The sequence below is a fragment of the Ovis aries genome, chromosome 8 (genome assembly GCF_016772045.2).
Source record: "Ovis aries strain OAR_USU_Benz2616 breed Rambouillet chromosome 8, ARS-UI_Ramb_v3.0, whole genome shotgun sequence".
NCBI lineage: Eukaryota > Metazoa > Chordata > Mammalia > Artiodactyla > Bovidae > Ovis > Ovis aries.
In genome coordinates, this window is record NC_056061.1 from 81541045 (window position 1) to 81567220 (window position 26176).

The 26176-nt window shown below is 40.3% G+C and overlaps 1 protein-coding gene across 11 annotated transcripts in view; it reads left to right on the top strand.

Annotated features, from left to right (window-relative positions):
* ARID1B (AT-rich interaction domain 1B) overlaps positions 1–26176 on the top strand; it is a 424945-nt gene that overhangs the window by 378433 nt on the left and 20336 nt on the right. For 7 of the 11 annotated variants that reach the window (XM_060419862.1, XM_015097501.4, XM_027972614.3 and 4 more), the window contains 5 exons: positions 3677–3822; positions 10308–10417; positions 11134–11292; positions 17281–17490; positions 20359–20563. In XM_060419862.1, coding sequence (XP_060275845.1) covers positions 3677–3822; positions 10308–10417; positions 11134–11292; positions 17281–17490; positions 20359–20563 — 830 coding nt within the window. The remainder of the gene's footprint in view (positions 1–3676; positions 3823–10307; positions 10418–11133; positions 11293–17280; positions 17491–20358; positions 20564–26176) is intronic. The other 4 variants (XM_042253667.2, XM_060419866.1, XM_060419867.1 and 1 more) reach the window with 1 other exon arrangement.

The following is a 26176-nucleotide window of genomic DNA, read 5'->3' on the forward strand; positions in this document are numbered from 1 at the left end:
ACACATGTTAGTTTCACCAAATGTGAAACTGAATTTGGTGGAAGCTTGAAAAGGTAGTCATCTATCCAAATGCCCGTTCACAATGATAAAAACGTTTTCTGTCCATTCATTTAACAAACACTTCTTAGTAGCTGTGATGTGCTTATTTGTACTTCTCAAGAGGCATACACTAGAAGAGCCAAGACATGAACCTAAATTATGTTAATATACAAAGGAAAGTGCAGAAGCTATAAAGCTATAAAAGGCACAGAGTCTGGAGAAGGCAGAGCTTCCAGGTCAGGGAATAAGGAGGGCCTTCATAGAGGAGGTGACCCCTAAACCTGGATTTTGAAGGACAGGTGAAAGTTGGCTGAAACTTGAAAGCAGTTGCTGACTTGGAAGTAGTCTCCAGAAAACACAGCCTGTTCATAGTCAAGGATGCTCTTCATGTGATTTATCAGCTAAGAGAGAATGATCCCAACAGGTAATACTTGCTTTCTTGTGAAACAGGCACATAAATGTTAACTTGTCATGTTGAATGAAAACACCTGAGAAGAGAACCTAAGATACTAAAGATAATGCCAATAGTCTACATTGTTGATGTTTAAAACCCTAACTGTATAGGGATATGTTCATAGCTTCTGGGCAGTGTATTTATAAGTATTTGACAACTTAGAGATGAATCGGAAACCATCGGGTGGTCTTAGACATGTAGTCCTGTAGTCTAATCCCTACCACCTTCAGGGGGACTTAGGTGAGCTGAGAATTCAAGGCAGAAATAACACTCCTTCCTCCCAGAGCCACACTCACATTAGCCTTTCAGCCCTCTAGAATATTCTTTCCAAGCCATCATAAGTGTTAGTTTGTATAGAATTTCTCTGAATGGTTGGTATAATATTTAAAAGAAAGAAAAAAACCACTCAAACCCTTGATACTTTGAATATTCAGCTAGGCGAAGTTTGAACTTCTACCAAGCAGAAGGTTGAATCCACTGAAAATAACTGCACTTAAAGAATAGTATTTTTTAATGACCTATGTTAATTTCTTAAGTAATCTGTTAATTTTTTTTTTTTACTGTTATGCATTAAGAACCACCAAATGGCAGTTTAATGGAGGTGGAGGGGGTTGTAATCATAATTAATTTGGAACAGATAAGCCAGATGTCTGTGCATTTTTCAGTTCAGTTCAGTCCCTCTGTCTGACTCTGCGACGCCATAGACTGCAGCACACCAGGCTTCCCTGTCCATCACCAACTCCCAGAGCTTGCTCAAACTCAATGTCCATCGAGTCGGTGATGCCATCCAACCATCTCATCCTCTCGTCCCCTTCCCCTCCCGCCTTCAATCTTTCCCCAGCATCAGGGTCTTTTCCAATGAGTCAGTTCTTTGCATCAGGTAGCCAAAGTGTTGGAGCTTCAGCATCAGTCCTTCTAATGAATATTCAGGATTGATTTCCTTTAGGATGGACTGGTTGGATCTCCTTGCAGTCCAAGAGACTTTCGAGAGTCTTCTCCAACACCATAGTTCAGAAGCATCAATTCTTTGGCACTCAACTTTCTTTATGGTGCAACTCACATCCATGCATGACTACTGGAAAAACCATAACTTTGACTGTATGGGCCTTTGTCGGCAAAGGAATGTCTCTGCTTTTTAATATGCTGTCTAGATTGGTCATAGCTTTTCTTCCAAGGAGCAAGTGTCTTTTAATTTCATGGCTGTAGTCACCATCTGCAGTGATTTTGGAGCCCAAGAAAATAAAGTCTGTCACTATTTCCATTGTTTCCCCATCTTTTGCCATGAAGTGATGGGACCAGATGCCATGATCTTCTTTTTTTTGAATGTTGAGTTTTAAGCCAGCTTTTTCACTTTCAGCATTTTTAGCCCTCCTATCAGCTTTACTCCTTAGAGTAAATGTTAGTAGCCAAAACTTTGATAAGTTTTTTTTTTTTTTTAATGTGCTATTGACATAAGAAAAGCTTGACTACCAACAGTGGAGTCTTTGCAAGATTTTGCAGTATTACCATTATCTTTCTTTCTGTATCCTAATTTTCCTGGGAAAATTAAACCACCATGCTGTTCAAAACTCTCCCTCTATCTTTCCCTGTCTCATTACCAGCAGTTAGAGGAATGACATTGTGTGACAGTTGTCTCCTTCGGTTCAAAGAATACCCTTTTCCTCTTTGCAGGATTTAAGAGAAGTTTGTCTTTCTCAGAGCATAGGCACAAAACTAAGTCACTATAAAAATGAGTCTGCTCAGGAGTGCAGGAAGGGTTGACTGGGAGCCTGTTGGGTCACTTACCTCCAGTATAAAAACTCCTTTGTTGTTCAGTCACAACATGTCATGTTTAACTCTTTGCAACCCCAGGGACTCTGAAGCATGCCAGGCTTTCCTGTCCTTCACTATCTCCATGGGTTTGCTCAAACCCATGTCCATTGAGTGATTGATGCCATCCAATCGTCTCATCCCTGGTCGCTGCCTCCTCCTCCTGCCTTCAATCTTTCCCAGCATCAAGGTCTTTTCCAGTGAATTGGCTCTTTGCCTCAGCTGCACAGAGCTTCAGCTTCAGTCCTTCCAATAAATATTCAGGACTGATTTCCTTTAGGATTGACTGGTTTGATCTTCCTGCAGTCCAAGGGACTCTCAAGGGTCTTCTCCAGCACCACAATTCAATAGCATCAGTTCTTCAGCTCAGCCTCTTTATGGTCCAACTCTCACATCCGTACATGACTACTGGAAAAACTATAGCTTTGACTATACAGACAGACCTTTGTTGGCAAAGTGATGTCTCTGCTTTTTAATACTCTGTCTAGGTTAGTGATAACTTTCCTTGCAAGGAGCAAGGGCTTCAGTCACTATCTGCAGTGATTCTGAAGTTCATGAAAATAAAATCTGTCACTGCTTCCACTTTTTCAAACCCAGTATAGGACCAGATGCCATGATCTTAGTTTTTTGAATGTTGAGTTTTAAGCCAGCTTTTGCCTCTCCTCTTTCACCCTCATCAAGAGGCTCTTTAGTTCCTCTTCATTTTCTGCATTAGAGTGGTATCATTTGCATATCTGAGGTTGTTGATATTTCTCCTGGCAATCTTGAAGTTCTACAAAAAGAAGTGGAAGTCTGATGTTTACTGTGTAATTTTAATGTAGGGAAATTGATGTGTTTTTAATAGTACCTAATTACACACTGTTAAAGGGAGTTTTGGAGTTTCTTTCTCCAGTATTTATTATATCAGAAAATTTAGGTCAAAGTAAAAAATTTTTAAACAACATTTTCACACTGCCCATCTGCTTTCTATTTCTTGACTTTTGGTTTTTGATGCAAGGGTATTCAGTTATGTTAATGAAGAGTCAAATCTTTTTAAATGTTAGAAATTAATTTTGCTTGCTTTTGTAATTCCTGTTCTTATTTCAAGATCCCCCTTTCCTGTTCATATTCCTCTCTATAAATTATAACCTGGAACACCTGACATGATTATTTGTGGAACTTACATTATTTGGAATTTTTACATGGTGCATTAAGTTATTACTTAGCAGTAGAGTTCAGTCTTTTGCTTCAAGAAATAAATTATTTTAAGGGAAGAAGAAAAATAACGGCCCTACCCCTTACATAATGACCGCCACGGTGAGAAATGACTGCCGGGTAAACTGCGGCTCCTGTGCGTGGTCAGTATACGGATGCATGTGCTTTCTCTTCATGTAGGCAAGGCGGCTTTCCCGGCATGAATCAGAGTGGACTCATGGCTTCCAGCTCGCCCTACAGCCAGCCCATGAACAACAGCTCTGGGCTAATGAACACCCAGGCGCCCCCCTACAGCATGACGCCCAATATGGTGAACAGCTCAACAGGTAACCGTGGCAGCTCCCTGCTTCCGAGGGCTGCTCTCCCCTCCCCTCTTCTCCTCTTGTTTGCACCACTGAGAGTGTAGAAGCAACCTGAGCAGTCAGATCATTTGGTGAAAAGAGGGGAAATACTGCTTCTCTTGGTTACTTGCTCCATCTAGTAAATCTTAGGGACATTAATTTTATGTAAATTATTTTATTCATTCTGTATTTGTGTGATATGTGGATGTATTTCAAGTGTTGTTGGAGATTGCTTGCAAAGTATTTACATACACTAAGCTCTCTCTATCTTTGGACATTATTGGAAGATCCCATGACAAAGTCTGTAGTCTCTGTTTGCTGATGGTGGAAATAAGCATTAAAATTCATATCTCAAAGGAAATGATTGAAGAGTAGGAAAAGGTAGTATTTGAAAGAGGGTTTGGTTTTTTTGCATTTAGGGAAACTCACCTTTAACTGTATACATGAAAATAGTTGTTTTTAAAGTGCTATTTGTAGACTGTCTCTGTTGAGAAATCATGCATTTTTTAACAATTTGTTTTAAATTTTTCATGATACTTAATTTTTTCAGAATACTCCATGATCTCAATAATTGCATTCTTAGCGAATCTAATCTGATTAGTGGACTAAGAGTGTTCTGGCCGTTTGTGGAAGCAACAAGAATGTCTAAAACTGTGCACATGTTCCACATTCTTAGACCCCTTAGGTCCTGAACCACCTCCTTAAAATCCACCTAAGTATCTAGGGATGATGAACACTGCTCTTTAAATGAGAAAACGCCTGACGTATTTCACCTGACCTGTTAACTTTTTCTGACTCCTACATTTTGGGTAGGATTCCCTCCTGTAGTTAATCTGGAACTTTGCATAGCCAGCTGTGTGTCCTGCAGTGCTTTTGCTTTATGATGTGTTAGGAAAACCTCATGGAGTCCGAGGCTAGGCTCCCACTTGTTAACCTTTTTTCATTTCCTCTGCCTTCCGCCACCTTTCTAACCTCTCCATCTTTGAAAGGCCGCCCCAGGAGCTGTTGTCTCTTGATCAGGAAGGATAGACAGCTAGACACTGGGCTTGCATCCCACTGAGCATCTAGCGTTTGTTGATTTCTAGGGCCTAATTTAATAGTGCCATTCCTGATCACTTCTCCTTAAAAGTTTATGGAAGAGGAAAAATATTGGTGAAAATCAAGCTTTTCAAATAAATAAATAAAATAGCCCTTCCTGATGTTAAGCAGTCATCCATCCTGGCGAGGTGGATGTTTTTACATTTAATATGAAAGGTGAAAAGCTTGAACTGTTAGCTAGAAGCTTTCCCTTTCCTTCGCAGCACCGTCCCAGGTAATGGTGTATTTGGGTTATGACATTATGTGTTTTGTCTGGCTTGCTGAAATAAGATTACTTTAGAGCATTGAAACCGCACAATAAATTTTCCCCACTATTAGCAGCACTCATTTTTCCCTTTTTTCCTTTGGACCTAGAGCCACAAAAATAACCAACAACAAATAGATGCCCTGCCTAAGAAGATTTATGTATTCCTGAGTAGTAACCAATTTAATGGAGATTCACAGAGAGGGTTTCTTTTTATTATTATTATTATTCAGATAATTTAGCTATTTGTTATTTCATACAGAGGAAATGTTCAATGAAAGGCCATTTATCCTCATGGTCTTTTGTATGGGCCAGTAGTAGTATATTTTTTATTGCATTGTGCATTTTGAAATACTGAATTTTTAATAATTTAAGCATTTATTAAATTTTCCTCTCCGCGTTTATATGATTTGATTTCAGCTTTATTAAGTCAAGTGTTACCTGATAGAAAGTAATCATCCAGCATATCCAAGGAAAATTGATGATTTAGCATTTACTGTGTGTCTATTGATGGATACAGGTGAATCTGCTTAACTGCCTTACAGTCTCTGAGCGACATGGGAATGACAGAGGAGCCCACAATTACAGTGCAGCTCCTGACAAGAGTTGTGGTCTGAAGGTGTACACTTGATTTGTCTAGATTTGTGCTTGTCTACGGAGAAGGCAATGGCAATCCACTCCAGTACTCTTGCCTGGAAAATCTCATGGACGGAGGAGCCTGGAAGGCTGCAGTCCATGGGGTCACTGAGGGTCAGACACCACTCAGCAACTTCACTTTCACTTTTCACTTTCCTGCATTGGAGAAGGAAATGGCAATCCACTCCAGTGTTCTTGCCTGGAGAATCCCAGGGATAGGGGAGCCTGGTGGGCTGCCATCTGTGGGGTCGCACAGAGTCAGACACAACTGAAGTGACTTAGCAGGTGCTTGTCTAGACTTGTCCATGGGGTCGCCAAGAGTCAGACACAACTGAGCGACTGAACTGAGAGGTGGGCCAGAAATGACTTAGATCATCACCACCTCAGTCTTCCTGGTTTGGGCCCATGGAAATAAATTACCAGTAATAACACCAAAACATTTTCTCCAACCATGGACACTTTTGGATAAAGTACAGATAATACAAATGATGGCCAGTGGTGTTTTAGGAACCTCAGTTAGCAGCTCATGCAACCGGCATTCCAGCATGTTCTTTGCTGAGTTCAGGCAGTTATCCTGTAGACGGTGTGCTAGGCCAAAAATCAAGTTCTCCTGTGTACTGTGACAAATTGTTACAAGTGTCAGTGAGCAAGAGATTACTTAAATGGAGTCAATGTGACTGTGAATGTGGCAATTCTCTCCTCCCATCAGATGCAGGGAGAAGTGGGATGGTGAGCAGTGGGCTTGCTTCCCTCTAAAGAAGTGGTTTTAAAATACATATTTGGCCTAAAAGATTAGAATTATGTATTACTATGGGAAAAATTGCAAATCAAGTTTAACCTTATTAAATATACCCTTATATAATACCGGTTCTGTTAGTTACATTGTACTTACTCATGTTTCATTTTATAATATCATTAGTCATATAATTATCTACATATAAACCATTACCTTAAAGAAGATATCTAAATTCTAGAAAATATATCTACCATCTGTGATTCTAAGTTTGCCTCCGCAGAAGTCACTGCACAGAGTCTTAGCGCATTTCCATCCGAATAACCTAAGAGAGTAAATGATCAGCCTTGTGGCACTGTGGCCAGGCACCGGCCCCTTGGAGGCGTCAGCATAGGAAGTTTCAGGGGATTATTTCAAAGCTCTGCTGACCCAGCCAGAGAGAAGTGTTTCTCCTGAGCTTTTCTCATACCCTTTGTATGTGTTAACTGTATTCTCTATATATTTGCTACATATAAAAACGGTGAATATCTGCAAGTGTATACACTTAGATAGAACCTTCTGTGTTTTCAAAAACAAGGAGTTAAACATTTCACAGAGTATTTTATTTGCCATGAAAAAGAACTGTTTGTGTGTTTCTGGTCCTGTTTTACCATCTTCTGGGAATAATTTTGTAGCTGTGATGGGAGACTAAGTCAAGGGAGCTGGAAGGGTAGGAATGAATGTTTAAGTTCACTTTTACTCACACCATATGTTTTTTATGTTCTTGTTGAATATACTAAATCCAGGGTGGGAAAGCTGCCTTAGGACCTTGACCTACACTTACTTTAAGAGCTCATTCTTCTCTTAAATTCCAATGGTAAAGCCAGAGGCTAATACTTAAGATGTATATACAGTACCCACACAGCTCTCTCCATAGTCACAGGTTCTTTACTGCCCCTTTTCATGTCTGAACTCTACATATGGGATTACTGATGTCAGTAGGAGGAACAGTGCTTTGATTTAACACATCCTTATAATACTGAGGGTCTTCCTCTTCTGGAAAAGGAGAAAAAAAAAGTAGTGCCCTGGGAGACATATGGCTGTTTGCAGTGATTCAGTGAGAATTCTGGTAAGAAGTCAAAAATAAACTTTTTAACAAAAGGAACAGTAAAAGCCACAGTAAGGAAAGACCTTATGATCCATTTGGTAAAATAAAACACAGGAGACGCAGGTTTGATCCCTGGACCAGGGAAGATACCCTGGAGGAGGAAATGGCAACCCAGTCCAGTATTATTGCCTGAAAATTCCGTGGACAGAGGAGTCATGAAGAGTCAGACACGATTGAGTATATGACACTCATACAAAGCAGGGATACAAAGTAAAGCTGTTCCTCTATATTTTGTACTTATGTTTCTCTCGAAATAATTTTTAAAAAATACTTACATTTGCATACCCTGAATGCCCATTTTAAAATATATAACAGAAAATGAAGAAATTTGGGGAATTTCAGACCCCTATATGTGCTTATAAATTCATCTCAGTGTGATTTTTAAATCACTCTAAATTGTCATTATCATAATTCAATAATTGGCCTAATGCTTTATGTTAAAAATAATTACTTTTGTGTACATTAACACATTTAATGCATGAAGAAGGAACTACTAAGAAATTACTAATTCCTATTTTTCAAAACTCATATTCAGGCATAATTTATTATAAATACTGACAGACTATTATAACCTTAGAAGGAGCAGGACTTAACAGAAACCCCATGCCCATGACTTGCCACTTTTCTCTGGAATTGTGTGATTATCGTTCCTTTGAGCCCACTCTGGGAATAGCTAGCCAAGGACATGTGGACTTTGGTAAAGAAGCCCTGCTTTCCACATTTGCCCTGCTTTTTTTTCTCTTCTCTTCTTCTCAAAAGGGGGTTTCTTCATGTAAAGATGTTCCCAATTTCATATCCTGGTAGACCCAAGAGGTAAAGCTGCAGGAAAGCCATCCGCTACTTTGCACAAGGCTGTCTTCTTGGTGTAATATCTCTCAGCTGCTTTTTTGAGGTTTCACACATTCACAAAAATAACCACGTTTTTAGCTGATCCCAATAGATTTTTCTCTGCAGCTGCATCACTTGAAAAAGCTTTTTGTTTCAGTTCTTAAAGTCTAAGTATTGAAAGTAATTTGAAAAAAGAAAGAAAGAAAAACATCCCAATTATGATTTGTGTGTGTGGTGATGACTCCAAGGGCTGACTGGGCTGCAAATGGGCTTTGAAAAACAAGCCAGTGTGCCCATGGAAAACACAGGCATTTCAGAGTGCATCGTTGAGTGTGCTGATGTAAACTCACGGGCACGTGGCCGGGTAGGCTCTTTTGGCAGGACCTCTGGTCTCAACCTGCAGTGATGCTAACGATATTAGCAAATTAACACCACCAAGCTTGCCAGCTAATTCGCCAGAGCCCTGCTCACTCTCTCACTGCTGTAATTAAAACTAATTATTTTCTAAAACATAGTAATACATGAATATGTGCAATAATCATTTTGTAGTGGGCAATCTGCGGAGCCTTTTTTTTTTTAAGCTTTTTTTCTTTTTTTGGCACATTATGCTGCATGTGCACGGCAGTGGTTGAGCCAGCACTTTGATTCGCAGAATGTGAAATGGGTCCTGTTCATAAAACCTCGAGTTTTATTTTCTTTTGAAATGGGAATGTTTTCTGGTTTTCACTCATTTTTAAGGCTCGTAATTCTCTCCCCTCTCACTTTCTCCTTCCACCTCTCCTCACTCTGCCTCTTCACACAGCTGGGTGGTGTGGCACTCACAGCCCAGTGCCGTGCAGATGGTTTGCACAGTGGGGTTCTATAGAAATTCAGCAGTTATACCCTGGATAGCTACACTGATTCCCTACTCTAGCCTTGTTCTTCCTCTAAAAAGAAAGCTAAACCCGTATTTTTAAGTTAAAAATGTCTATTAGTATTGCAGGTAAAATCAGTTGACCTTTGGGGACCTTTCATTCTATAGCCTAAATGAACCTGACTGAATTTCTGAGTCAGGAGCTAGAAGATGAGTCTTGCCTGGGATCGCAGGGTTGACTTGAGCTGGTTGTGGGTATTTGACCTGGGCTTTTGAACTGCAGCTGAGGACTGATCCGTGTACATCCTGCCCCAGAGTGAACGGAAACCAGCCCCTTTGCAAAGTAATTAGAAATCCTCTCCTTCACAGATGACTTTCGATGAGTGCTTTTGAAATCATCTGTTACAACCGTCTTCTGTCCTTGTAGCCTAGGCCATATGTAATAGATGTGACTTTTGAGTGAAATAGTACTAAGTGGTAAGTGATTTTACGAACTATGGATTGTGTGAATTTAGGAAGTTAAGAAAGCAGTAAATCCTCCACTCAGCCAGTGAAAATACACACACCCAGCCTTTGCTTCCAACACCTAATTAGCAATTTGGTCGTTGAGCATATTTCTATTTGCACCTCCACGATTAAAACCGTAATAATTTTGAAAACATAATATTGATAACAGTTGACTTTTGGTGGCTTAGGTCTTGAGTTAAATGATTGCTTTTCTCCCCCTAAAGATAAGAAAGAATTGCAAGAATCCTTTGCTACTTAGATTGTAGAAATTAGCATTCTCTGAGTTACAGTTTCTTTCTCCTTTTTTTTCTTTCCTTCCTTGGAGGGAAATTCGGGTGCCCCATCACTCGGTAGCTTGTGTTAGTGAGCACAGCCTGACGAGTCACACGTATAATCCTAAACTCTCTCTCCTGTTTTCGATTAGCATCTATGGGTCTTGCAGATATGATGTCTCCTAGTGAATCCAAACTGCCCTTGCCTCTCAAAGCCGACGGTAAAGAAGAAGGCAGTGCACAGCCGGAGGGCAAGTCGAAGGTACTCCTCTCTCCTCTGCACGTGGTGTGGGGCCTGCTCGCTGAAGCTGCCGTGTCCTCTCCTCTATTTTTCATTTGGTTTCTTCTCTTCTGCATGCCTCCATCTTGTGCGACACGTTTGCAGTCTTCTTTCCCCACCCCCTTCATGGTGTGGATCTGAAAGTTACTAGTTCTTATGGCATTTAACTGGGTGTGGGAGGGGGCGGAGGGACAGGACCCACCCAGAGAAGTGCCTCGGGGGTGGGGAGAAGGAAGGGATCTTGCCTGGTTTTGATACTTGCAGCCATTTTCTCTGCCTTCAGTTTATAGCTTCCTGTTTTGGCCGCCTCAGCAACAACAGCATACTTAATATTTTGCTTTCCTGCCTTATTTGATAAATAAGGTGAACAGCTTTTTTTTTTTTTTTTTTTTTTTTCCCTTTCTTTCTTTCATAAGGGGTAACCCATGCTTAGCATTCCATGTAAGCTTGAATAAGCATGGTGGCTTAGTGGTCTTATCCAGCATCCAGCAAACTTACCAAGTTATACTAATTAAGAATGTTGTTTTAATACCTTTATATGTGTGTGGTTTTGTGTGTGTGTTTGTACATGTCTTTATATATATATATATTATATATAAAAATTAGTCTGTTAAACTGGATGTGCTTTTTGTTATTTTAAATAAAGTTTGCCCTACCTTTGTCTTTTTTTTTTTTTTTTTTTTATTCCTCTACCACAGGATAGCTACAGCTCTCAGGGTATTTCTCAGCCCCCAACCCCCGGCAACCTGCCAGTCCCTTCCCCAATGTCCCCCAGCTCTGCTAGCATCTCCTCATTTCATGGAGATGAAAGTGATAGCATTAGCAGCCCAGGCTGGCCAAAGACTCCATCAAGCCCTGTAAGTGGCTCTGGTTTTTTGTTTTTTTTTGTTTTGGTTTGGTTTTTTTTTTTTGGTTTTTGGGGGTTTTTTTGATAATTAATTAATGCTTGCTTATTAATTTGTTTTATAAGACTTTTTCTTCATAATTTATCCATGAAAGGATTTTCTTCGTAATTATACTAGTAACAAAATGAGTAAAGTTTGTATGCATCATAACGTAAGTTGATTGCTGATAATGAAACCGCTGATATAAAGAAGCGTCTATAAGAAGCATGTGATTGTGCTAGTGGGCCCAAACTCCTTCACAGAGTGACTTTGTTTAAATGTCTAACCCATTGTGAGCTTCTGGAACATCTTTAAAATGAGTTAACTGTCCATTTACGTGGTAACTAATAGCAGCCATGGAATAAATGATAAGTTTGGCCTTTGGGCTAAATCTTTCATGGGCTATTGTGTCTAAAAGATCTTATGTCACAACTACCTGTGTCTTGAAAACATAAATACTATACTCTGGGCACAGTTCAGCATGTTATAGCCCTACTTTGTTTCAGTCTAGTTGTCAGAAAATAACAGAAAATTTGTAGAAATGTTAGCATATGTGAATATTTGGAATGCTACTCATAGATTAATGTGTGCCTACATTAGAATCATTTGAGTTAGAAAATTTACATCCTGTGCAAGCATGCTGAGAATCTTAAAATTGTTGGTTTTATATGATATTTTTAAAAAGTGGAAATGTGTATATAAGGGAATTTTTTTTCCTTAATATTCTTCTGTCTGTAGAACTAGGCTTTTATTTTCCTACTAAAGAAATTAATTCTGTGCCATTAAAGAAGAAGAAGAATGGCACTGTAGTAACCTTTATTTTACATTCATATAGGGAATCAAAAGATCTTTAAAAAAAAACTGAACATGCAATTACTTGCCAAGAAGGCTTAATTAATACGCTAATTTTTGTAAGACAATGTATTGAAGAGCACAGCTCAGGAAAAGCAAGTTGGAGGGAAGAAGACTCTAACTGCAGAATCTGGCAATCTAGTCAAAACCCCACAAGGAGGCTGCTATTAATTATCCATTCACTGGTTTAAACAGATAGAGCTGAAGGTTTGAAGATTTGGTAGTTCCAGTAAATGTTTGTAAAATTCATGTGGAGCTCTGCTATAACCAGCATTTTCCTTTTCAGAGAAAGAAAGGGCAATATTCACTGTTACCTCTTCTCTAGACATATGTTTCGCTTTTTCAACAACCAAGATGAAATGAAAAAAATGCTTCTAGTATGGGTTATGCAGAACTAATGAAAGAGAGTGCAACTCCTTAATTCTGATATCTTTGTGTTATTTGCTTTGAGTCTCAGAAGGCAGCCAACATGGGGAGGGGTGTTGTCCCATAATCTGTTCTGGTTTTTCTTTTCATTAAAGAAAAAACATTTTTGAATCAGTAGTATTCTCAAGTCAACAAATAGAACCCCATGTATAACTTTTCAAAAACAGTTTTTATTGGCTCAGAGGGGAAAATTTCGGAGGTTGAAAATATCTTTAAAATGTTGAGATAAAATGGACAGGAATTTAGCATTAAGCCTGCTAATGGGAAGAGGGGAGAAATTCAGAGGAGAGAGGAGGTAGGGTAGGGAACTGATGTTAGAAAATAAGAGATGACCAATAAAACATGAGTGGAGAAAAAAAAGATTTTTCTTAAAGACTTCTAATAGACCCATACTACATGTTTAAAATTTCCATCTTGCTGATTTCTGGATAATAAAGAATAATTGAGATATATATTATATTTTAAGTTATTGTCACATTATCTGTATCTAGTAAGTCCATAGGAAACTATTATCAAAACCCTTCCTTCTACTTAAATATGAGAAAGAAAAACAAACTGAATTATTTATTTCATTTTCTAACTGTAACATAATCATACTTAAAATCACATATTACTGTCCTCTTTTTTCTATATAGTTCTCCATACACTGTTGCTCCCTGTAAATAACCACTTTTAAAAAATTTACAACCACACTTCTGGCTCCAGTCATAGAAAAAGAGAACAAGGGAGGATGTGATCTGAGGTAGTGGAAGGTGGTAGAGATTGCTTTGTATTGAGAAAACTCCACGCTCAAATGAAATGCTCACTCAAGAAGGGAACGAAAGGAGATTGTTATGAAGGACCTCAGATTATCTCTGCTGTCAAATCACTGCAGATACATGTTAAAGAGTATTTAACTTCTATTTCTGAGATGCAACTTTTAAATTGTACTTAAAATTGCTCCTCACAGTGTTCCTAATAAAGCTTGTCTAATAACAGACCTGAAATGAAATAACAAAGATGTTCTATGCTTTGACAGTGTGCTGTGGACCAACAGTTTTGTTACAAAACATTCTACAATAAAAATAAACATTCGCACATACACATGCATACACACATTACCAGGCATATGGTAAAGACTGCTGAAATGTAAATCTGCCTCAAAGATTTGAGGAAACGTCTACTTATAGACTTAATTAAGTTATATGCAAGGAAAACTTTTGTGGCACCATAATAATGTCTTGCTGGAATTTTTCAGCAATCTCCATTTCTTTTTCTTGCCTCCATGACAGTGTTTCATGCAGTAAGATACAATTTTTACAGTATGAAAGCAAAATGAGGTGTTCTAGTGGCCTGGAAAAGTTAACTATCTTCCTGCAGGGCTAGTTGTTTTTTGTTTTTTGTTTTTTTCTCTTGCCCATTGTTAATGAGTAGAATGTAAATGACATTTATCCAAAGGTCACATCAAAACTAATGTCTGAGAACAAAAAAAGTGCATGTTGAGCCTAATCAGTGATAAAGTGTATAGTCTTTACGTCCTAGGGCTTTTGTTTTTCTTAATATCATTTTTGTCTGTTTGGATACCCATATACTAACTTTGGGACTGGGCTGGGGTGTCACCTGGAGACTGGGAATGGAGATGTTACTTGTCCACCAATCCCTTCTCAGCTTTCAGTCTTATTAGACTGTGTCCACATTCACTTAGCACCTTGCTCACTGAAAGCCTATTTATAGGCTGTTTTAATCAGCTGTTGATTCTTACTTGGATGGTGCCAGACTTTTCAGTCCTTTCTCATTTGAGTATTCACTTACAGAATAAATAACTACTGAGTACCTTCAGTGTGCTGTCACTGTTGGTGATTCAAAATCAACACAGGTCCTGCCCTGTGGAACGTAAGGTCTGGTCAGAAGAGTGGAGGGCAGACAGCTAATCCCACACAGGACACACACCTCGATGCCCTGTGAGGCCAGGTGCCACTAAGGACAAATAAAACTTGTGATGATTCAGACCAGGGAGCTGGCCTCAGAGGAGGACTCTTCTAGGACCTGACACATAACTGAGGCTTGACCACTTTCTTTTCATATAGATGCCTTTTCCTACATTATGGCACCATAAAGTGCATTTTTAAAGATCTAAAAACTATGAAAAATAAAACTATTATAAGCAATTATCAAAAAATAATAGTTGCAAATCACTCTTAAAAAAATCATACATTGCTAATCAAGCAATAGTAAATACTACTTTGGAAAAAAGCCACTAGAACTTTCACATCCAAATGAGCACTGTGCCCTTCAAAGTATTCCCTTTGGGAAAATAGACAGTTATCCCAACAAAAAAATAAATAAAAGCAATTATATTCATTAAGATTTTCTCATTTTATGAGAACAAATTGAGACACGTAGAAGTTAATCAAACTTAAGTTCATTTAACAAAGAACAGTAAGAAAAGTAAAACTATGGATAGTCAAACTAAGTGAATCATTCCTTTAGACCCATTTCCGTTTATGAGATTGCAGTCCTTTCTCATAAATAGGAACAAACACCAGTCTCATTGCTTGGGTCATGATGAACTGTTCTCCTGGAGCCCTTCCACATTTGGGGTTTAGAGAGGACCAGGCCAGAAATAGCCGTTGGTTCTTACATTCAGGATGTTGGTGGAGCACTTAGAGTAATTGTAAATTGAAATGATTGATTTTATATCTCTTATTTTTAAATTGAATCTCAATTTTTTACCTCTCAATTTTTCACAGATGAAATAAAAGGGGGAGGTTCATGATGGTGGTGGTTTGTTGTTATGTTAATTGATTTTAGATGATAGTGCTTTTTTCCTCTGATTCTTATTTCAGATTTTTATTTTTTTAAAAGATTGGGTCCATTTTTTCAATGTGCCTCCCAATAAAGACAAAAAGTTTTTCAGCACTAGGATTTAGAAACCTCTTGTTAATAACTACCTCATTAATGATGACAAAGCTTCTGTAATGTTTCCAGAATGAGAATGTGGTATAAGATGTGTTAGAACAGTTTCCCTAGTCAGACTCCTTGGATATAAGAATATGATAAAATGTACAAACTTATTTGGATATGGAATGTGTTCCATATTTCTGGTATATACATGAATTTATAAGACATATATAGGAATATGTATATACATTTTAAGTTCTTATCTAAAGTAATTGTTAGGTGACTTGCTCTTTAGCTTCATCAGTATAAATTGTAAAAGGTCACAGTTTTTTTTTAATCCTGCTACTCTACATTTTTTATTTACATCAGCTGTATCACCCATTTTTATATGTTTTATATAAAGATTTTATGTTTCAATAATTCTAAAGCTGAAGGCTTAAAATTTCAGCAAAAATAGCTTGGGAAATTACATGTTAATTGGAAGGACCTCTGCCACCCATCAGCTTGATTAATTTCATTCTCAACCATCCTTTCTCAGGCCCTAGTTTTATTGGGAATCACTTTGCTAAACAAGGTAGCATCAAACCTTGATGACAGTTATGTTATTTAACTCACCATCCCCATTTCAGGTCACATGTTTAAAATTATGTTGAGCTAAATATAACAAAAAAGAGTTTAAAAAAATTCATTTAACATAATACTATACATTTCAAATGATAACCCAGTAAATAAACATGACTAAATGAAATATATTATTATTCCAAGGAAATATTTAATTGAGAATTTACAAGTGATTTTGCACAAGAATCCCATAGTTGCAGATATTACAAGTACACAAATATTGTTACAAATACAGAGACATAAAAGAAAGGGAAAATATACAGCTGGGCTGTTTAGGACAAAAAGTATTACCTTCCCAGATCACATAATCCAGAGGGTGAGCTTCAGGTGTGCAGAAACAGCCACTTCTGACATTTTAGTATCAAATATAAAATTAGAAAAATGAAATACCAAGAATTAGAACATCAGTATAAACCAAATGGGTGCATAAAAGTAAATGTTCGTAAATCTGGGAGTATGAAATAGCACATGTGTTTGTGATGAACACATGTTTGCTTAAGAAATCTATTAAAATTACCTTGGCAGAAAAGTTCAAGAAATCTTAAGTCAAGAAAGCGGATCATTCTGAGAGAATGCTAGTAACTGGCCATTAATTTAGAAGGCTCTCAAATGTAAAGTGCACACACCGCTGGGTCCAATGACGTGTGACCAACCTTGTATTTTTCAACACACATCATGTATGTGCTCTACCTCCATATGATTTAGTTTTAATAAAGCCATACATTGGTCATTTATATTTTGACAAGGAAATGTAGGCATCTATGTAATGAGGAGGGGGGCTCTATAATATTACAGTTGGAACTTTAAACTCAGTGTAGCCATTCAATGAACTTGTACCCTTTTTGAAAAAAAAAGAAAAAATGACATGAGAGGTCATTGGAGTCTTGCCTTCTGGGATTCAACGCTTATATTGATAAAGTAAAAAAGATTTTTATTCTGTTTTTGTTTTTCAAGTATATAAAAGGGGGAGTTTGGGCCCTTTAGTTAAAGTAAATTTTTAATTAAGCAAATGTATACTTTGTGCCTGAACTAGTAGCCTTCATTCCTGATTGTTGTGTGATAGCAGTAGTTTTAAAATTTCTTCTCTTCTTGTATTTGGTAGCTCATTACTTTTTTTCTCGCCTTCTTCCATTTCCCTTGGCCCACTTATGCCCCATCTCCAAATGCTACCCTGGGCTCTAGAAGTCCAGCTCATCCACCACCACTGGGGAAAAGATCACAAAGGTGTATGAGCTGGGGAATGAGCCAGAGAGGAAGCTGTGGGTGGACCGCTACCTCACCTTCATGGAGGAGAGGGGCTCCCCGGTCTCAAGTCTGCCTGCGGTGGGCAAGAAGCCCTTGGACCTGTTCCGACTCTATGTCTGCGTCAAAGAGATCGGAGGTTTGGCACAGGTGAGAAAAGATGAATGAGGAGATGCTATGGATGAGCTTTGAATATGCAAACTTGAATTTTTTTTTCTCACAAAGAAAAAGCTGAGCCTCTGGGAAGGTCACTTCACTGGATCCATGTTCACGTGTGGCAGGTCGGGGGCGGGGGCTGCCCTGGGGTCAGGGACCTCGATCTGCCACCCATTCGCAGAGTGACTTCAGTAGGTCATTTATGTGGACTCAATCCTCAACGGTAAAATGAGACATTTGAGCTAGGTTTTGCTTTAGGGTCCCTAACAGCTCTAGAATTCTGTGGAATCTGTGTTAGAATTTCATAGTAAACAGAAATGTTTTGCAAATGACTAAATTGTCTGGATCAGATATAAATCAAATTCACTGTTTCCCTCTATCCAGAGCAAGTTAACAAGAAAACTGTCATCCTTCTACAACCATGTCCGCTGTACCTGGATGACAGGAGGGGCAATGCTGTCCTTTCCCACAGCTGGGGGCACCCAGGTGCAGAGTGCCCGGAGGCACTCCTATGGGGTAGTGCAGATGCCTCTCCTGCACTTGCCCCTTCATTCTGTACCCTAGGGGCCGCATTCTCCTTTCCCTGTCACAGCCCTGTTTTTAGCCCTGGGAAGGGTTTGTGTGTCCATATCCCGAAGTAGCATGGAGAAAAGGGCCTTCAAGGGTGAGTGCCTGCCGCATCCTGGGCACCATCCTTTTTCTTGTCACTTCTCTCTCAACACCCATGGAATGCAGAGTCATCAGCCCTGAAGAAGAGATGTAACAGATTGAAGTACAGTCGTCCCCTGGGGTCCACAGAGCACTGGTTCCAGGATCCCCACAAATACTGAAACCCTGTGAGCTCGAGCCTCTTTATTTCTGGAACCTACACACCACCTCCCATATACTTCAGATCATCTCTCAGTTACTTATAATACCCAATACAGTGTAATGCTATGTAAACAGTTGCTGGTACAAGTTCAAGTTTTGCTTTTTGGAACTTTCTTTTGGGCGAGGTGGGGGGGGGGGCTTTTTTTTTCTTTTTCAGTACTTTCAATTCACAATTCGTTGAATTCAGAAATACAGAACCAGGGAACAGGGAAGGCCGACTGTACAAGAATGTTGTGGCCCAGGGACTCTCAGGGTAGGTGGTGGGGCCAAGTTTGTTTGATTGCGAAGCGCATGCCCTTTATCTGCCCTTGGTTCTCCGACCTAGCTGTTCATTAGCAGCACCTGGGAGCATTTAAAACCTGTCAGTTCCTGGGCTCCTTCCCAGACTAGTGAAAGGAGCTGCTCCGGGCCTCAGGTGTTCCAGGCCTCACTATCCAAAGGTAGGTCAGCTGATGCACAGGTATCACTGAGGACCCACCCTGGTATCTGGGCTGCAGGGCTTGCAGGAGAGGCTTTTGTTCTCAGCCCTCCCTGAGGAGCCTCCTCCTACCCGAGACTGAGGCCTCCAAGTAAAGCAATTAGAGCTTGACTCCAGAAGGCGTAATCAGATGGGGTCACAGGATGCAGACCAGGTGTGACCAGGTGTGGGTGATGGCCAGCGAAGGGTTTCACCCAGCTCACAGAAGCAAGGAACCATCAGGACACCTCACTCAGCCAAGTGGACTCCCAGGTTGGGTCTTAGCTGATGAAGTTGCTTGAATGTAGTAGTGATTCCCAGCGGTGAGGCCTTGGCCGCATTGTCACTCACACCCCATCAGATGTGGTTCAAACAGGTGCTGCAGCCCCAGAGGGATCAGCTAAAAGCCTTGCTTTTCAGGGTGTCCCAGGCAGCACTCTGCCTGTGATTTCAGAAGCAGTCACAGGCCTGCCCGTTGCAGCCTGGCATTCAGTACCAAAAATGGCACTAAGCATTCTCGAGAGTATTCTCTGGTTTCTCACGCACCATTTAATACTAAGTAAATGGACATAAAGAGCTTTGTGAGGAAGTTTGAATCCAAAAATTGAACATTTCATTCAAACTCACTGTCCCTTTAACTCATGCTACTTAATACAGGACACATCTAAAGGCAAAATATTCCCCAAGCATTTGCAGGCCTTCATGTTTCCTTCGTGTGTCAGCCTCGTGTGACCTGTTCCCATTGGGAATCAGAAAGTTAAACCAATTGCTCAAATTTTATATAACATTTGAGGATTCCCTTCCTTTCTTCTCTTTTTGCAGTTGTATTCCCTCCAGCCTGAGTGCAAGTGGGAACACTGGATGGTCCTATGTGCCCCTTCCGAAGCCCACTGGTGCTGCCATGTCAGCTAGCTGGTGGCTCCACAGCTCAGACAGGGTTGATGACTTCTGCTGGACTGTTAGGTTGGGCTCATTTGGTTGGGGCCTCCTTCACCCAACACTACAAGAAAGCCTCACGTGAAAGACTGGGCATGAACAGAAATTATGAGGCTCATCTTTCTGGAAGCTTGTGGCTGTTGGAAGGAGACATTGTTTTTCTTATTAAGGCTCAGATACTTAAATTGCAAAATAATTCTGTTATTGCTTTTTAAATTAGTTTTTAGACACCCTTTTATAAAAAAAATAAGAGTGAGATGGGGGTGAGCAAGAGCACCTTTGCTCAGAGATAAATCGCCGGCTCCGGGCTGCACCCGCTCTGGCAGACTCGGAGGCATTAGAAGATGCACCGGGCAGAAGAATCTCCGTGAGCAAAGCTTTTTATGTAGCTATCAGCAGGTTCCTTAATGGTTTTATAACTGTAAATGCTGTCTAGGCACTACTGAGTGGGAGTAATGAACATTAGTTAAAAGAGGCAAATGAAAAATAATAAAAGTATCCAAGATATTAAATGCTTTTTTTTGTTTCCTGGCTTTAAATAAGCCACTTTGCTGCAAACCAGTGATCCTGCCTTTTTTTTTTTTTTTTTTTTTGGCTAGGTTAATAAAAACAAGAAGTGGCGTGAGCTGGCAACCAACCTAAATGTTGGCACTTCGAGCAGTGCAGCAAGCTCCCTGAAAAAGCAGTATATTCAGTACCTGTTTGCCTTTGAGTGCAAGATCGAGCGTGGGGAGGAGCCCCCACCGGAAGTCTTCAGCACAGGCGACACCAAGAAGCAGCCCAAGCTCCAGCCGCCATCTCCTGGTAAGTGGGGGCGCTGCAGCCGGGAGCCTCTCCTGGGCTCTGAAACGGCCACTCAGCAGAGCAAACAGGACACCCTGGGGTCCGAGAGAGGCGAAGAGGCATCCTATCTTCTCTTGTTCGTTTAACTGGACCCTATTAGCAGTGCCTAACAGAAGAAAGAATGAACTGGGGATATTGTGTTTCTACTCTGCACTTCGAAGGTGCCAATCTTTTGCTTTACCTTTTCTAGTCAAAGTAGACTTCAGGTTCTGAGTTATATACCTTAATTCCTATACAGTTATTTTTAAATATCCCATCTAACTATCAAAATGTCTTCCCATTAACCGGTGCTCATACTAGAAATGCCACCCTGCAGATTTAATAGCCAGCTTCCACCAGCTCTGCCTCTGTCAGAGATACTTAGATTTGTACACAGCAAAATGAAATTTGGACTTCGTATTTAATGTTCCCTACCAAGTTTTTGCTTGTAGGGAATTCAGCAAACTTTCATGATAAAGGTCTGTATAGCCCTGTTTCTGCGAAAGTGGAGTCCAACTTAGCTTTGAGCTAGAGGTCAGGAATCTAAGCAAATACTGCTTGGTAATAATGGCGATTCACTTGAATTCACAGAAGCAAAATCACACAAATGGTACCTGCTTTCTCTGCTCTCTCCACTCAGCTGTTGGACACCCTGCCGTCCTTTCGGCTCTCCTGCTGGCTTCTGTTCTACTGTTAGCATTTCAGATTTGAAATTACTGAATCACTGATAAATTCTGATAAATCCAATATTGAAGATGAGAAGAGATTTGAATCATCCTTAGTTCTGGGTGACTTCATTAAAGTTAAGTTTGATCATTCTGTGGTCTGTTTCTGGCCGTGTCCAAGCCCTGTGTTGGTCACACTTGCCTACACTGTCCTGCAAATGAAGTGGCTGAGTGTGCCTGCCATGTCCCCCAACACTGTTACGCAGTTGAATGATCACAGCCAGTGTTTCTTGAGCACTTAGAGTGTGCCAGGGCTTTCCTGTTTAATCTTCATACGAGCCCTGTGATACAGATGCTGTTCTAAAACCCCTGAGAAAACCAAGGCACATACAGTCTCAGCAGACTGGCCCGTTGTTGCTAATGAGGGGGAGAACCAGGCTTTGATCCCAGACATCTGGCTCTAGAATTAGAGATCCAGGTGTACCTACCACACTTTGTGCTTAAAGCAGCGCTGTAATAGGTAAACTGTTCACACACAGAAAGTGGTACCTGTGAGCCAAAGAAAGGAGTTGTTTCTCTTTTAATTACTTGCTCTAGCTGATATCTGGAGGGCAGTGCTAATATCTAAGGCCACTAATCAAGAGATCTCAAATAAATACTTTTTAGGCCCAGGGTACATGTGTAATAAGCACACCTCAATATAGATCTGTTGGTTCTAAATACAAGTAGAGAAGTTCCTCTCTCTCACCCCGTCCTTAAAGATCCACAGCCTTTGCCAGTTATGGTGGACTTTAAAAACTGTGAAATCTAATTTCGAAAATCTCACAACATTACATTCAGTTCACAGAGTAAAACAAGCTGCCTCTGAACAGCTCTGAAACTATTTTTCCAAAATAAAAACCCAGTAGGGTGTAGGGACCAAAGTGGCGATGTCTGCAAAGATCTAAAGGTATATTTTATTTGCCAGGAAAGAACTCATGTCACTGAATGGTCTGTACTTCTGTATGGAGAATAGCTCTCCCAGTGTGCATCAGCTTCAGTACAAGAAATCCTGCTGAGGTATAGACACTTCAGAAAGTACAGGGCCTGTGCTGTGAACAGTCAGCTCTTTCCTCTCCCCCCTCTTTATTTTAAACTATCATTTTTATGGCAACATTATCGCTTTAACTGAACAAAAGAGCTTGGATTGCAGGCGCACCTCTGATAATACATTCTTCTCAGTAATCCAAATGGAGCCCGAGTCTGCGAAACAGGAAACGGGAGGAAAGCTTCCTGTATCTAGCCGTTCAGCCAGTGCACAGCCTGGAGGGCATAGTGCAGGGTGCACGGGGCCAGGCTGCGTGGCTCACGTGTTCTGCACACTGCTCAGCAATAGAACAGAAACATGGACCAGGCCGTGGGGCAGTGAGCAACGCCAGCCTCTCAACCAAAAGCCAGGCATTGCCTCCAGCATTCCAGACCCATGATTAAGGAAAATGTTTCTGAAACATTTTTATCATCAGAGAAGGGAAACAAATTATTCCCAAACCTTTGCCATGTCAGGGCCTCATATACTACAAAATTTTTAAACTAATTTTCAGCCAAAATTTGTGTTAAGTCAGGTTTTTCCCCATAAGAACCTAACTGTAGCTTATTCCTTACCAATACATCCAAGCAAACAACTGAAAGATTCCTCAGAAACATTCTAGATTCTTTTTTCGAATGTTCATTCTGAACCAGCTTAAATCCTAAAAGCTAATGATTTAAGGTCATTCCTCTGTGTTCCAGTTCGGATGTGACACGGCTGATAAGATTTGAAATTCAGTCCTGTCAGCCTCTGAAAGGTGTTGCCCCTTAGCCCTGGAGCCTTCACCCTGATCTTCACTGTAGAGTGGCTGTGTGACTTCTCACTCCAGAGATCCAGGTTGTGCCTTTGGGTTCTAGAGCAGTTCGACCAAAGGAAGGCTCCTAAATGAAACCTGAGCAGGGCCTAGGGGTGCGGTTGCTTCTCTGAAGTCCTGGCGGGGCTCTTGTCATAACCGACTGTATAAGTTAGTGAAGATCTAATGAACAGCCACGGGGATCCAGGGCCTTAGCTGCCTGTAAGCTAGAGTGGGGTAGGGGCAGGGTGGGAGGGGACCCGGCTGGGAGGAATGGGTGGGGGTTGGTGGGAGGAAGCTCCACTTTCAATTAGTAAGTCTGTAACCAAAAACCCATCCATCTTTGCTGGCAGGTGGCTGACTGAATTTCTATTATTAGCTGACAGGTGATGTCACAGAGCCTGTCATGGATCCAACTAGGGAATCCTCAGTGGAAGATAAATGAGAAAGGGCTCGGGTTATAAACAGAGGTGCCCTCTGGGTGACCTCTGGTTGCCGTAGACCTGGGACTATCAGCTATGCCTCATCTCCCCACCCTCCTTCCTGCAACCCCAGCCAGAACTAGGGCACTGGGTCCATGCTGTGTAAATTAATTCCCAGCTAGGAGTCTGGCCGTTCAGTCTGAAGTGTGTGAATGTACTTAACCTTCAATAACCTTTCCATTGTTTACTTTCCAGTATACATTTGTAGCTTCTGGCAAAAGGTAGGGATATCCTAGAGAGCCAGCCTCCTCTGTTAGCAGCTTCCAGAGGTTGCATTCTTTTTTTTTTTTTTCCCTGAAAGGAAAGGAAAACACACTGGCAAGAGGGGAGAATGTTTCCTTTTTTTTTTTTTTTTTTTTTAAGCTGTAAATGTGAATACTTGTAAATAAGGGCCATTCTGAACTCTCAGTCTTGTGAGCCGTGTTCCTAGGAAGCTGTGCTGGCTTCTGCACAGTCTGCTTCTTGAGTTTAAGAAATCAGTTATTTCCCCTGCCAGTTCTATGGGGCAGTCATGTCTGTAGGGTTATGCGTATATATTTGTAAAAGACTCTGACTTGTTTCTTTCATTATATCTACTTTTTAAATATGTGTTTTTTGGTAAAACTCTGGAAATGCATACTTGGTATACAAATATAATAAAGTGAGTTTGCTAAAACTCTGGTTTGGTTTAGAAGCATGAGTTGGTAAGTTTTTATTTTAAGGAATCTACATCTAAGAAGGTATCTATAGTTAAAGCTACTCTTCCCTGATTCACTCTAGTCCTGTGCACCTAGGGGAGGTGTTATGGAAAGCACCCTCTGTTGGCCAGTCCTCAGTATTGATTCCCAACCAGGCCCAGACCACACCAACCGCGCCATGTTGGGTCAGCTGAGGCTCTCTGAGAAAAAGTGACAGACCCCATTTCTTACTCACTCATAGCGCACTCTGTAATCGCCAGGGTTTGTGTAACTCAGTTTCTTCTAAAGTAAAGTGTGGTAATTGTACAGTTTGTTAACTGTAGATAATAATATATGCAAATTATTGTTTATAAGCAACCAGCAATCCTATTTGTTACAGTTAGAATTCTGAAAGTATTTAATGTATGTATGTATGTGGGCAGGAATTTTTATCTTTTTCTGTCAATTTGATAAATTCCAACAGAAAACAGCACACAATATTCATTCAATTAGTATTTGTTTAATTAATAAGTGAAACCAATATCTATCCAACACCTAACATGCTAAGGACTATGATCAATGATAAAGCAAGAGCCCTTAAATATTATGTTTTAAGGTAGGATTAATTTTTTACATGAATCCTGCTGCTACTGCTAAGTCACTTCAGTCGTGTCTGACTCTGTGCGACCCCATGGACTGCAGCATACCAGGCTCCTCCGTCCATAGGATTTTCCAGGCAAGAGTACTGGAGTGGGGTGCCACTGCTTTCTCCTTACATGAATCCTACTTAAGTTTTAAAAAGATCTGTTCAATTCTGGGCTCTGTTATTATAGTGTAATTACAGTTAAAGCCAGGTCTTATTACTCTGATGACGACATTCAGTTCAGTTTAGTCGCTCAGTCGTGTCCGACTGTGCGACCCTGTGAATCACAGCATGCCAGGCCTCCCTGTCCATCACCAACTCCCGGAGTTTGCCCAAACTCATGTCCATCAAGTCAGTGATGCCATCCAGCCATCTCATCCTCTGTTGTCCCCTTCTCCTCCTGCTCCCAGTCCCTCCAGTATTGGAGTTTCAGCTTCAGCATCAGTCCTTCCAATGAACACCCAGGACTGATCTCCTTGGGGATGGGCTGCTTGGATCTCCTTGCAGTCCAAGGGGCTCTCAAGAGTCTTCTCCAACACCACAGTTCAAAAGCATCAATTCTTTGGCGCTCAGCTTTATTCACAGTCCAGCTCTCACATCCATATATGACCACAGGAAAAACCATAGCCTTGACTAGATGGACCTTTGTTGGCAAAGTAATGTCTCTGCTTTTGAATATGCTATCTAGGTTGGTCATAACTTTCCTTCCAAGGAGTAAGTGTCTTTTAATTTCATGGCTGCAGTCACCATCTGCAATGATTTTGGAGCCCCCAAAAATAAAGTCTGACACTGTTTCCACTGTTTCCCCATCTATTTCCCATGAAGTGATGGGACCAGATGCCATGATGTTAGTTTTCTGAATGTTGAGCTTTAAGCCAACTTATTCACTATCCTCTCACTTTCATCAAGAGACTTTTTAGTTCCTCTTCACTTTCTGCCATAACAATATAGAATTCTGAACCAATATGATTTGTGTTGTATAAAAACAAATTATTTCATAGCTGCAAAAACTACTGTTAATGACAGCATAGACACATCCAGATGTGGAAAAGTGATACAAAGCTCATTATTAATTTGTACCATTTCTTTACAACTTAAATATTTCTCATTGCCTAAGACCTTGATAATTTTTATAATGTTTTTCTAAAACAGCACAATAGTCCATCAAATTGATAAAATAAACTTTTTGTCCCATTTTTCCTTATTCTTAGACATTCCAATTATCTCCATTATAAACAACACTGAAGTCTTCAGCCTAAAACCTTCTTTATATTAGATGATTTTCTTGGG